Here is a 14,483-nt window from a genome sequence, read left to right as displayed (position 1 = left end):
GACAGTAAGCCCGCAGTGAGGGACTCCGAATGAACTTGGCCACCTGCATGTGGTTCTTTAACGTGAATCTAAATATAATTACACGTGCGCTTTTGCATTTCGATCCCATCGAAATGTGGCTGGCGCTGACGGGATCGAACGCGCAACCTCGATCTCAGCAGCACACTGCCATAGTCGATGGGCTATCATGGCGGGTACATTTTTTTACTCTCTGCGAGAACGCACTGCTGTAATGAAACGTTATGGTGTGCAGCTTTCTTTCTTTATTTAGCGCAGAACTATAAAGCACTACAGCCACATGTTACTGCTGTGTTTTTTGTTTAACATTGTAACTTAGCAGTATAGGTTGAGAGCTCCTGTTCCAATTTTCTTGCGTGACAGTTGGGTGGCGACATCGGGCCGCCCAGACTCTTGATATAAAGCTGCCGCCGAGGAACGTAATGACTTCCGTAACTGCCCCATCGATCGAGGTGCTCGAGAATGTCGCCAAGCTAGCACTGTAGTTGCGGTATCACTCGCATTCTCAGAAGGACGTTAGCAGACGCCCCGAAAAATAAATATTTTGCCAACATGAGACATTCTTACGGCTGCCGTAGCTCGATAATGCAAATGTCATTTCTTTCAAATAAACGTTATTTTTTTTTTCAGATCAGTCCCCACGCCGTCTAGTGCAGGTCGAGTTCGTGGAAACGAGGTGTCGCACGAGCCAATCACATTTGGCTGAGGAACATTGAATTGTAAAAAAGACTCGCATTGTCAGCGCTTAAAGTCGATCAGATCTGTGGCACTTTCGCACTCCTCACACGCCAGACTTTCGGGCACCATCTTAAGAGGAAGCTTTAGCTCAAGTGCTCCTAACTAAATACATGTAAAAGGAGAATTCGTTTTTCTCGGCAACCACTGCACCAAATTTGACGAGATTTGTTGCATTTAAAAGACAAACTTAAAATCTAGTGACTGTTGGTTTCGAATTCTTGAGTTAGATTGTCAATGTTTTGTTAAAAATCGGCAAAAATCGAAAATTTTCAAAAAACGAAACTATCAAGTTTACAAGTCTGTAGCTTAACCACTAAAAATGATAATACAATTCTGTGAATTGCATCTAATAGTACATCTAAAGCGGACAAAATTGATATGTTACACATGAATATAAAAAAATTTAATAATAGAGAAATACAACTTTTGCAAAACCGTTGTAACCAACGTAACAAATTCAAGTAAGATGTAAGATGACATATTGAATTTGTCCGCTTTGAATGATCTAATGGATGCCGTTTACAGAACCGCGATATCTGTTCTTGATGCAGAGCTATGAATTTATAAACTTCGTGCTTCTATTTTTTTCAAACGGTCAAATATTTGAAAATCGTTTTAAGAAAATTCAAGCTCTAAATCGAAATTCCGCTTCCAACAGTCACTAGAATTTAACTTTCTCTTTCAAATGCGAGAAATTTCATCAAAATCGGTCCAGGGGTTATCTCATAAAAACGTTTTTGCGTTTTACATGTATTTGAATAGGCCGCGTCGGAGTTGGGCCCGAGCTAAAGCTTCCTCTTAAGAGTGAGCTTTAGCTCGGGCCCAACTCCGACGCGGCCTATTAAAATGCATGTAACGCAAAAAACGCTTTTCCGAGATGACCGCTAGACCGATTTTAATGAAATTTGTTGCATTTGAGAGAGAAAGTTAACTTCTAGTGACTGTTGAAAGCGGAATTTCGATTTAGGGCCTGAATGTGCTGAAAAAGAATTTTCAAAAATTCGGAAGTTCGAAAATAAGATAGACGCACGAAGTTTACAAGTTAATAGCTCTGCATCAAGGACAGATATCGCAGTTCTGTAAACGGCATCCGTTAGATCATTCAAAGCGGACAAAATCAGTTTGTCATTCTATATTTTACCTGAATTTGTTACGTTGTGTACAAGGGTTCTGCAAAAGCTGTATTTCGATATTACAAAATTTCTTGAGATTCATGTGTAACATATGAATTTTGTCCGCTTTAGATGTACTATTAGATGCAATTCACAGAATTGTGATGTCATTTTTTGTTGCTGACTTACAGAGTGTTAAACTTGATGGTTTCGTTTTTTGAAAATTTGCGATATTTGCCAAATTTTAACAAAACATTGACGACCTAAATAAAAAATTCGAAACCAACAGTCACTAGATATTAAGTTTTTCTTTTCAATGCAACAAATCTCCTTAAGTTTGGTGCAGTGGTTGTCGAGAAAAACGAATTCTCCTTTCCCGTGCATTTAGATAGGAGCACCCGAGCTAAAGCTTCCTCTTAACGGGAACGAAATTCATCGCTATGTTCTCTTGCTACGTCATACACTGCTCACAATGCATTTTGATAGACAAACATTCCTCGCGTTTGTGGGCGTTTGTGGCCGTTTGAGGAGAAAGGAAAGTGGACAAAACCGGGGATGCGCACGCAAAAGCGACAGTTAGTCCAAAGCAATTTCGGCGACTGCGCTTCAACGATCGGTAAACGTGACACAGCCCTTCCCAAAAGTGCTCTTTTGCAAAGGGACAGCAAGGAGGAAAAGCAAGTTAAACTGCATTGTAAATTACGTTTCCAGAATAGCAAAACGCTCATTCTTACCGTAAGCAGGGTGACACGCGACATTAAATAACTGGTGGAGACGCCGCGCCAAAGTTCGTGCACCATCTCGTCGTGATGTTATAGATTTTGTTAGCGTCTATTGCGGTATCTTTATTTGACACTATAGGTGAGGAAGAAGTCAACATTGAAGTTTAAAGGAACCAATGAACAAACGTCGCTATTGAAAGAAGAAAAAGAAATCTTCTCGCGCTCAAAACAGCGCGTATACGATAAGTTGAAATCCATGACGTCACACTACAGTGCCGGTGCTGCGATTTCGGAGGGAAGTTCAACACGGAGGAAGTCTGGCAATCATGTCCTCCAGTAATAAACAACGCTTTTCAGCATTAAAAATTAAATGCAGTTTTGAGAGATATTACTAGTCTGATAGTTTGATTTAGCGTTGCTATTTAGTATTCCATTTGCACTTAACAGTTTACGCTGGCCTGTAATTAGCGTTCTACGATGAGAGACGTACCTTTCCCGCCTGGTGAATAACAAAGTCTCGGTCGAAGATAACGTGAAAAGGAAAGGCAGCGCAGAAGGTCTTCGTGTCTACGGGCAGGTCTTGTGGGCTCTGGCTCAGATGGTCGGTGATGTGGGCCGATGTAAAGGATGATCTCTTTTGCATCAGACCCGGGATTTCTATGGGGGCGAGCTGCAACGAGGCGAAAACAAATAGTACCATGGCTCTTATGAAAAAAGGAATAATCAGGAGACAGGGCGTACGTTTGTAGCAGTAATGCTATGGATTATGATATGGGCAAATTACAGCACAAGCGCTCTGTTGAGACACAGCCAAAAAAGAACAAAAGAAATAAATAAGGATAGCAAAACGAAAAAGAAAACCAACGAGAAAGACGATGCAGGACCTCGCCAGAATACTAGTAAGGGAGTGCCACAAACCGTATTAATTGTCGAAGATGTCTCGCAATAAAGATGCTCGAAAATACTGTCGGGAAGACCGAGAAAGAGAGAGAAGTGATAAGAGTAACGCAGTAAGGTTAATCAGACTGATCCTCTGTTAGCTACTCTGTACTAGGGTAACAGCAAAGGGGAGTAAATGGTGAGAAGAACAGAAAAAAAAATGTTCACAGCAAGCACGCACATCACAAAAGTAAATATAATGTGTTCATCGTTGTACTCAGAGGAATGTAGTTTTAAAGGTCATTGATATCAAACATTGTTACATTTACAACGTATTAGGCGTGTCTAATATGCATCCGCAAGTGAAATGTTATGCATGCGTAAAGGAAGAATACTTCAAGTGTGGGAATTCGGAAGACTAAATACATTGTGGGAAAAGTTCTCGCCTAAGGTGGCGGCGTTTATTGATGACTGGCTCCGGTCACGAGCTAATGTCAAGCAGATACTTGAGTCATTATGGAGCTTCGCATGTGAAGCTTCCACATAGTGAACCACATTCAGCCTGACCTCCTTTCCCTTTACTGATTTAACCAAGTATTGATCGATCCATAACCCTAATATATTATTCTCTCCCTCTCTCTTACATTTGTCTCAACGGTCATTTTCACAGTACATTGCAACCATTATGTTGATACGTTGCAAGCATAAGAAAACAGAGCTACTTGGCGTCTACACTTCGTATCGGGCAGCGTATGCGTAAAAGTTGAATAATCTAACGATGTAGAAATACCTGCATTAGTGAACAATAAGGTAGCTACAGTAAATATTTTATATAATAGAGTTTACGTAAGGTTAGCACCGCAGTTAAACGTGGCGTATTGGGGATTTCACGAACTACATTTCTGGCCTGGTACACTAATGTGGAAAATTATGCCAGATAAACGGTAATGCAGACCACAAGTGGCAACTTATTGCAGAACAAATCGAGCTGCATCGAATTTCTACAGAAGAAATGTAGATGTTAGTGTATCAACGGGTGGCATAGCCAGCCAGCGGGGATATATACGTGTTAATTCAAAGACCGTATTATTTTATATTCTAGTGAGTCAGAAATATGTGTTCAAATAATACATAAAGATCTAACATGTATATCAAAGAACTTACAAAATTCGTATTGCAGAGCTCCCGGGGTTCTCTGATCGCATGCGTCTACAACACAAGCACTCCTGCGCTCTCGAAAATCTAATTGAACGCAGTGTATCTATCTCTTTCGCATCTGCTGCGAACACGGTGTCAAGAGGTGGACTGTAACTTACTTTTCGTCCATGGATTGATAAGGGACCACTGCTGGGTGACGATATTTCGGACCACTGGCCTTAAACTACTACTACAAAATTGGCAACGAGGGCCAAGTTCAAGCTCATGTGTGGTACTGAATTTGACAAGCTACTTTGGCAATGACGCCCATTGTATAAAAAAGTCGAAATCTAGTAAGCGCGCTGTGGCAAGCACTTAAAAACATCAGACTTTATTTTCTGTAGCCGCATCAGCGGTCTAAACTTTCTGATAAAAGACATCTCTTCGCATTCGACCGGACTGCCATGAGCAGATCCAGTGCACGACTCGCAAGTAGTTGAGCCTCTTACTTCGATCTGTGGTGTCACGCTTCACTGTTCGCTTAACGCGCACTTTCCTCTTCTCTAATGCATAGTACATGCTGAAGCACTCTCTATATCTTTCATGGAATGAAATTTATTAAAACACCACTGCGCTTGATTTCATTATTTGCGCCATAAAATCGGTAGGTGCTGGCATCGCATGGCTGATAGCTAGCCTTGGTTTCTCGTCGTCGGAGCAGAAGTGATGAATTGTTTTACCCAGTATCACAGCATCTCACTGCGATACTCTGTCAAACCATTACGTAAACGAATTATATGGTCCGTAATGAGTGAAGCAATGGAAAGGGCTAGCTGAGGCACGTTCATGATTACATCCTTGTTTCCTTCTTTGTTAGATGTATATGTATGTAGATGTATGTAGATGCCAGTGTAAAACTCAGTGCCACATAATCATGAACCCTAATGAGTGCTGTGCAGTAGGAGAGTGCGAATGCTTATGTGATACGCCCGAACATTCTTCGATTAAATCGCAACTTGCGTTCTCATTGTGGTCACTTACTACGGAGACATTCAGGGCGCGTACACGGCACGGTTGTGAGTATTTCATCACGCCGAACGTAGCGGCACTGTGTCGATGCACTCGAAAGCGATTCATCACATTTTCAGCATTTTCGTTGTCACCTATGGTACACAGCGTCACCGAGTCTACTTCACGGAGCTAGGCGTTGAAGCTGCAATCACCGACGAAATGCGCTCATGGAATTTCAAGCTTAACAAGAAAACCGCGCTGAATGCCTTTTTGATCGTGTATTCGGTAATGTCATTCTGTGTTGCAAGATTGTCGCAGTGAACCCGCGTCCATGATGCACTTCAAAAGTGCGCTTGTAACTTGTAACTTATAACTTGTAACTTGTAACGAATTAAGTTAACTTGTGTAAGTAATCTGAGGTGCCTACCTTGAGCTTACACTCAGACACCTCCATGATGACTGTGACGCGTTCCCCTCGGTCCGTGACCTTGCACGTGTTCACGTTGACCTCCGTGTCGAAGAACTCCCGTGCCACGGCCTTCACCAAACCCTTGACGATCGGGTGCAGGCCCTTTCTTTCGCTGTGTCGGAAGTCGGGACAAAGAGGATGGAAGCACTTGTAGGGGACCATTGGCAGATAACTAATTCCGATCAGTTTTATTTTAAGTGCAAAACTTTTCGTATAATAAAGAAAAGCGTAGATCAGGATAAGAAGGCAATGAGATGCTTTTGTTTTTGGAAAGTTCTAGTGGCAGAGCTGCCGATAGCTTAATTAGCGCTGCTAAGAAAATATTTCGCTGTGCTTCGCTTTCTTAGCACTCATTTGAAACGGTGGAGGCCTTGTGACTTCCGCTAAGATCTTCACAAATTCAGAAGTTGTTTTCTTTCACAATTCCGCCAAGAAGCGTAAAAAGCCTAAAATGGTGAAAGTGTCCGTTAGTTTCATTAATGACGTGTCAGAAATAAGAAACGTGGGCACTAAAAGCGTCCCGTAGTTACAAAATTCAGTCGAGGCGCTCGTTAAACTCCACCAATTGACCTGACATATTATTAGCTTGCAAACAAACTTCGGGGCAGAAATGTATTTTTTCTTGGCTAGCCGAAGGCACTTTCTTCCCAAACACAGACTTATTCAACCAAACGTCGTTTTATGCATTGGAGCACGAAAGTAACTGGAACGCCAATGCATTTCTCCGCAAAGCTCGCGAATTAATATCTCGAAACTTGTGCCATCCTGCGAATTCGTTCCAAGTGGATCCGCCTTGTGAACTCCATGGCTAGAAATTGTAAATAGCAATATGCGTTATACGGTAATTAGTTAAAAGGTAATTAGTAATTATTTGTTAATTAGACGATTATGCATTCCCATTTTTTTGCAAGTAGTGTCCGTCGCTTGGAATAGAGCACCTTCTGAACTAGACAGGGAACCTCTAAAAATGTTCAAAAGTGTTTGCTGAAACACCCTGTATCATATACAGAACTTACGATGGAGCAAACAGGTGGCATTAAACGGGGGAGCACGTGAGAGTTAACCTTAAGAGCCGCATTCTCACCTGCAGTAATGAAGATGTAGGCTGCCCATTGGTCCCGGTGAAACCCTGAAGGAAGGCGCACTCATTCCTGGATAAGTGGACGCCAGGTGGTCATGCAGGTTGTCGAGGTTTGTGAGGAAGTCAGTCAGGTTGGAGCCCAGAACGCGCAGGATGTGGTCATATCCGTGCTGCTGGCAAAAGTAGAGGAAGTGGCACCCGAGGGCTTCGAGGCAGGCGTCCGGGCTCATCTCTGAGAGCGCAAAAAAAATTGCAGCGTGTTCAAACCTGTAATGTCCAACGTAACATGTGGTACGCTACGCAGACTTTGATTGCTCTAAAGTCTGATTTAGACTGGGGAAACGTAACGCATAGCCTGTGAGATTGTTTTCTATATGCTGCAGCGAGATATTACGGTTGGATAGTGCAACATGCCAGTTACTAATTATTTACTGCACTAGTTAGGTTTTATGTCAAATGACATTTCGCTGTTACTGTAAAAATATGTTCTTGATGCAAAGAAAGAAAGAAGGGTGAACAAGTTGTTCTAGTTTTCCTTCATGTTTGATTTTCTACAGGAATAAATAAGCGAAGAGCTTTTCTCTTAATTAAACGGGTTTAGTAAGGTAATGAACGGGGCTAGTTGGTGTACGTCAGTGATTGTGTTGCGCTTAGTATTACACCGACGGAATAACTACAGAACGAACATAAGAAAAGTTGGGCGTATGTGGCGGAAACTACCAACTTGTTTAATACAAGTTAGAGAACACGCTTATATACATGGTGACTAAAAGAAAGGAAAAATAAGTGCTGCTGTCTGTCAGACTAAGCATGTGAACAAGTATACGTGGGATGCGCTAGCTGCGTGGTTTACCACGTCCCCACTAACTTGCGGTAAAGTGTATGTCGGGCAGACGGGACGCTGTCTAAACGACAGGTTAGGGAAGCACAAGAATACACGTGTCAGCTTCTGACAGCGCCTAGCAGCTTGGCTGCGCACTGCAAACAGTGCAAACAGTGGGCGGACAGTGGGGCTAGTTTCGGTATTGGCAATAAAGCGCCGACATGACACTGGTAGCCAAAAGAAAATTCTGTAAATTTTGCAATTTGTGGCTGTATCTTTTCAACCTACATAGCAATAATGCAAAGGGACGCAACTATGCGTAGAAACAAAATGTGTTTTTGTTGGTTTTCCGTTTCGGTGTCTTATATCTTTATTTTGTCGCTTCATTTGTTGCGCCAGCAGGCGGCGCGCTTTCGTTCTTATCGCTTGGGCTGCCGTTCTGTTCGTCTGCTTCGGCTGCTTTGTACGCGCGGGCACATTTTTCTTTTTTCTTTTTGCATGCTCTGCAGTCAAAATTTTTCCTTCTGCGCCCGCGGATGTTGCGGCAATGCCAGGAAAACCGAGGAAAGGGCACAAGGCGGTGCTGCGCGGCTGTGTGGTTCGGCGACTCGGGGGGAGCTACAGCAGTGCTAAATTTTTCCGTTTCCCAGCGGACGAGAGGTAAGCACGCTTTTTCTGCATTCGTTATGAAGAAACAAGCGCTATCCTTATCAAAAGAGCTGTAGGACGAAACGAAAGATCTTCCGCGGTTGTCTTCAAGTGAATATGTTTTTTGGTCTGACACGGCACTTTTTTTAATGCGAGGGTAAATGTCTCGGGGCATACAGGGGTATGGGGTGCGGGCGAACAAGGATGTATAAATGAATGAAAAAACAACATTGGCGGATCTAATCAAGTCCAGGAAGGACTCATAATGTGGTCGCCTGCGTCCACGCAGTGTAATCGCTAGGAATATGCGGTGCAAGTCCCGCTGCTGCCAGGTGCCGGAGCCTCGTCGATTTCAAGGCCATTGAAACTGACAGGGCACGGCGCAAGCGCCGTAAGCACGGCAGTCGCTGTCTTTTCCACGTCGTCTGATACGGTGCCGGTGCATTTTTCGGCGATGGTGTTAAGAAACTGAAGCTACTTGTTGACAGATGCACGTGGGTCGATTGATGCTAGCTGACGGGCAGACGGAAATTTTGATTCGTTGGATGTTATCGGTTGCTCTTCATTTGTTTCCCACGAGTAGCAAACTTGCATTTTATATTTGTCGAATGTATTTGAATGCTTGCTGCGCAAACTGGTTACGCTGGAGAGCATTTCGGTGACCAGTTTTTTGTTGGCTCATTACCACCTTTGAATGTCCATGAGCACGCGAGAGAGAGAGAGAGAGAGAGAGAGAGAGAGAGAGAGAGAGAGAGAGAGAGAGAGAAAACTTTTATTTATCATGAGTTTGGGCGACTTCCTCGCAGGGTGGAGCCCTTAGTCACGCGAGAAACCAAAAGAAAAGAAAACAATGAATTACGTAGCAGCCACTGTTTGCGTTTTGAATTACAACAAGAAGTGCGAGCTACTGGCGCGGCGACCGAGGTGCGCTTCACTTTTCAAGCTGTGCCTAGAAGGACAGAACTTTTTCGTCGCTTCTTCGTACTGTCAACTTTGGTTTCGCTTTTAGGTGTTTTTTAATCATGACGGGATCGGATCTCGGCCCCGGCGGCTCCATTACGATGGGGGTCAAATGCGAAAACACCCGTGTACTTAGATTGAAGTGCATGGTAAAGAATCCCAGGTGGTCTAAATTTGCGGAGTCCGCCACTACGGCGTGCCTCATAATCTGATAATGGTTTTGGTACGTAAAACCCCAAAATTAATTTTTTTTAGTCATGATAACGCTGTATTTTGCACATTGTTTTGGTTGTGACATATGGCGAAATTAGGCTAAATGGGGAGTCCTGGCATGGCTGACATGGGAGCAGATGCACACAGGCTACTTGAAGGGGTCTGCTTTGACCCCTTCACAAAAAGGGACTACGTGGACTCGGTTCAAACAAGACTGTTGTGGCAGGCTTTGCCGACTGTTGGAGTGGAAGAGCGGTCTCTGATCGACGAAGGTAAGGAAAGCAAGTTATTAGCGCTGCAAATCAGTGCTTCTGTAGTAGATTATCTTCGTACAGAAACCAATGGACAGGACATGGCGCAAGTGCCATAATCACGGCGATCGCTGTCTTTTCCACGTCGTCTGACACGGTGCGGGCTGTCATTTCACGTTACGCAGCAAAATTTGCACCGCGTGCCCCAAGAAACCGCGTGCTTGTCGGATTCTCTTTATCGCTTGCTCATCTGCGGTGCGCGATGTTCCCGATTATAGGCTAGACTAAAAAGCCGAACAGTCCTTGCTGACAATGAGAGAATTCACGCTCGCAAAAAGTTCGCGCCGCGCTTGGCGCTACACCATACACCGTACCAAGGGAGCAGCCAGTTGCCGCATGCTGCTGTGTTCCCCCGAACTTTGGGGTTGCCGATTTATAGCATGAATTGTTCCGGAGCAAGACTACCAATGCTCAGGCACCCAACAGCTTTAAACTATTGAAAGTTAGTTTACATGGGATGGGTATATCGCAGAAAAACGAGGCCAAAGTAAATAAAACGCTCAATTGCCTAACCCCTTAACAAGAAGAATCGAAAAAATTTCATCGCTGAAGAAAACTAGCACTAAAAAACTGATGCTTAAGATTCTACGCAACTAATTGAAAAAACTGGCAATGCCTAACATGTTACATCAATATATAGCAGCACTAAAACTTTGAACTTTGCCTATTAAATTTTGGAGACATATTTCTACTTGAAATCCTGCAACTAAATATAATCAGAACTGACTGACCTGCATGGCTTGAAAGTACAATTTTACGAAAATAGTTGTATTTTTTGTCATGTGCACAAGAAACTTGATAATGAACGGACTTTTCATGTCGTGTTTTCATAAATGTGAAGCGATTTTGATATGGCACGTATTTATCGGCAATGAAATTCGCTTTATACACGCCGTGGTTTCTCAGTGGCTATGGTGTCGGGCTGCTGAGCACGAGGTCGTGGAACCGAATCCCGGCCACAGCGGGCGCATTCATATGGGGGCGAAATGCGAAAACACCCGTATGCTTAGAGGTGCACGTTAAAGAACTCCAGGTGGTCTAAATTTCCGGAGTCCTCCACTACGGCGTGCCTCATAATCAGAAAGTGGTTTTGGCACGTAAAACCCCATAATTTATTTTTTTTAGTTTGCTTTACAATTTAGCATGATAATCAGCCATAGACAGGACACTGCGCATGTCCTGTGTGCCTGCGTGTAGGGCTCCTTTGCACAATGCGTAACCTTGGCGAAAATTTGCCAAGTAAAGAGGTTCTGATGATGTGTCAGCCTTTACGTGTTCTACACCTGCGCAGTGAGGGCAAAAGCGGAAAATATACTCACCAGAGACCGCAGGCGTCATCAACCGACTGAGGAATTACACATAAAGGTATCGCAAGTGATCGAAGTTAAAGAGGTGCCGAAACATTAATACGGGGACGCACTAGAAAAATTTGACGTAACATGTGAGCTTGCTCACATGTTACGTTTTGTTACGCTCCATTATTGTAAGAGGAAGGGAAGGACATGGAGAAATGTTTTCCGGAGCACATTAGCATGGTCGCGCACTTGTGCGGTGTGACTGCTGTACTGAAATATAATCTAAACAGCAGACTAGCATAAGAAATGTTTTGATCTAATATTAAAGTTTCGCATAGGCCTACTGCAGCAGTTCAGGTATGCGTGCCTTATGCTGCCCATAAATGACATTATTCTGGATCGCCCCCGAAATAAGAGTGAGAGAAAGTCCGCTTGAAAATTAGGAAATAATTTCTTATTGATAGTTTATTCTTTTTAAAGTCCGATAGATTTTAGGACGGCCTCTTGATTAGCCTATATTTAGAAAATATTTCAGCATATGTGAATATTTGCATAAACATCGTGCAGCGTACGCTTTGTGCAGATAATCATTGCTCCCACACATGCACCTTTCTTTTTAAAAATTATTACGTACCTGCCATACAAGAACCTTGGGATGCTTGAATGGTCTTGAACTCATTTAAATAAAGTTGTGCAACTACTAATGTTGCTCGACGCTCTTTACGTCATTCGATTCATTAGTATGGTAAAAGTGTGTGTGTTGGGGGGGGGGGCGGAGGGGGTATGAGGCTCCTTTCGGCAAAGCCACGAATAATCTTAGTAAGAGAATAAAGCGTGCTGTGCCAGAAAAGAGTGTTAAAATGCTTTTGCCTCGTTATTGTGTCGACATCGAAATTCTCAAGCAGGATGACCTCCAGCCAACGTTATATAGCACTGGCACCTGTCCTATGGATCAAACAGGTCACACGAAACTGAGCCTATGGATGCTATTAAAGAAAGTACATAATGTACGTTCAGCGTGTTAAGGGAAGGTCTTGAAAACTATTAAAAAGAGAATCATCTGAACAGGTTGCCCTTACGCATTGAATGCAATCGATTTCAATTTGATTTAGAAATATTTATTCATGCCCCGAAGCTACGCGTTCAATAATACCTTCGTGCATCACTCTGTCCTTGTCCAACCTTAACTGACGATTAACAGCCTATTGACATATGCTTATCCTGCATGTAGTGCTTTTTGACAAAAAACCTCGGAGCTATTGGTTGTTATTGTCTTGGAAATGTGCCATGTATGCCTAGATGATTTTAAGAAATCTTAAGAAACATCCGCTCGTGAGGAATTTAGTAATGATACCTTGTTCGCAATGTTACAGATCTGAATGAAGCCATAGTGGTCTTACATGTTGTATCGCGAAACAAAACCAAACATGAAAAAAACACTAGACATTTCCAATATAATTTTTTAAATATTAATCAATACATAAACAGAAAACAGAGCGACAAACGTAGGAAGAACTTGCGATATAAAAAAGAAAAAGAGAAGTGGGCACATACTCCGTCCGTTACGCTCATCGAAACCGAGATCGACTTTGCCAGGGCCATCGGGTGCAACGGGCGCGCGCCATTCAAGTAAGACACACGAGAGAGTGAAAGGACACTCAGAGACACACACGCAGTTCCGTAAACAAGTCAAAGAGCGCAAAAGAGTGGAAGCACGCACACAAGTTTATAGTTTTCTGGACGAAACGGCTGACGTATCTATTCATGCCTACATTTATCCAGAACACATTTTACCATATAACAGAATCAAACGTGAACTACTCATATACGACCTGTGGTACTTAACAAAATAAATAAATGGTCTTAGCCAAGAAGATTTGGTATGAGCTAGAGTTTTTTTTTCGTATTTGTTCTAAGTTAGCTGTTGTGATGAAATATGCTTCGGCTACTAAATATCTTACTATTGTAGAGCTAAAGTTGTTAATGTTTTGATAAAGATTAAAATAATAAAAAAAAATGAGGCCACAGCGACACCAAAGGGCCCGCACCAGTAATATTGTTTCTATGCTTAAGCTGCCCTCGATATCTTACAGCGTGCTTTCTTCAAGAAGAAACGATCATACAAATCACCCATCTCAATTGTGAGCTTTAGACGATTGTGTTCCTATTAGGAAGGCAGTGTTGTAAAATCCACGCAGAATCGTAAAAATATTGAATCAATTTTCAGACTAAATTTGCATGATGGAATAAAAAGCGAACCACGTTTTGCCCCCTTCAGCTACTTTTCGCGGTCAGGAACGACCAGCGTTTCAGTTTGCGTGCAGTTTGACTGACCTTGTTACCTGAGGCAAGAAAACAACTACACATACCGAGGTGTCCATTTATGAATACACTGAGAATATCTCGCTGCGTCTCCGTTCTTGTCAGTCCTGTGAAACGCTCTTCATTGGACTTTTTTTTTACTGAGAAATTTACTGCAGCCAGTCGATATCATTCAGGGAGCACTTCCGATGGGCACCCATTGTGTGGAAAGACACCGTTTTTCTTGTGGCTTTGTGTTACGGCAATTGCCTTCCACACAGTTACATTTTGAGAACTCTTTGTTCTGACTTAGTCGCACCGGTCTTCGTGAAATTACTGTTCCTGCGCTTGATGGCGCCCGTCGGCGGGCGACCAGCGGCGTTAATTTCTCGCATTTTCTCCTCGTTGTAAAATTCCACCGTTGTACGCGCAAAAGACGAGTTCGCGTAATTTTTCTCGGACTTTTCGTTCTTGCTATAGAGTGGTGTTTTCGTACGAAACTGCGTCGTCAGGCTTGTTAAATTTGACGAGCTTCATGTATGATTATTAGTGGCAGCAAACTGGGCAAGCCATGGCACGATGCTTTCTTTCATCTGGATGTTTGACGCAACCGAACCGCCTACATGCCGTGCGCAGGTCGCTAATTCTCGTCACACTTCGAGTTAATTCGAGACGGCACGTCAGCAATGGCGACGGCGGAAATTCCCCTGAACTGTCCGTATAATTTCTGTCGCAATTATGCCAAATAAAATTATGGATTCATGC

The 14,483-nt window shown here is 43.0% G+C and overlaps 1 protein-coding gene across 1 annotated transcript in view; it reads right to left on the bottom strand.

The window, feature by feature from the left end:
• LOC142579413 (guanylate cyclase soluble subunit beta-1-like) overlaps positions 1 to 14,483 on the bottom strand; it is a 211,856-nt gene that overhangs the window by 42,655 nt on the left and 154,718 nt on the right. Inside the window, exons 4-6 of the mRNA XM_075689567.1 lie at positions 7,171 to 7,399; positions 6,045 to 6,198; positions 3,081 to 3,260 (exon numbers count right to left, since the gene is read on the bottom strand). Of these exons, the coding sequence (XP_075545682.1) occupies positions 3,081 to 3,260; positions 6,045 to 6,198; positions 7,171 to 7,399 (563 nt within the window). The remainder of the gene's footprint in view (positions 1 to 3,080; positions 3,261 to 6,044; positions 6,199 to 7,170; positions 7,400 to 14,483) is intronic.

Source organism: Dermacentor variabilis, chromosome 4, assembly GCF_050947875.1.
Source record: "Dermacentor variabilis isolate Ectoservices chromosome 4, ASM5094787v1, whole genome shotgun sequence".
Classification (NCBI taxonomy): domain Eukaryota; kingdom Metazoa; phylum Arthropoda; class Arachnida; order Ixodida; family Ixodidae; genus Dermacentor; species Dermacentor variabilis.
The sequence above is the reverse complement of the archived record's forward strand: the minus strand, read 5'-3'. Positions and strand labels throughout refer to the sequence as shown.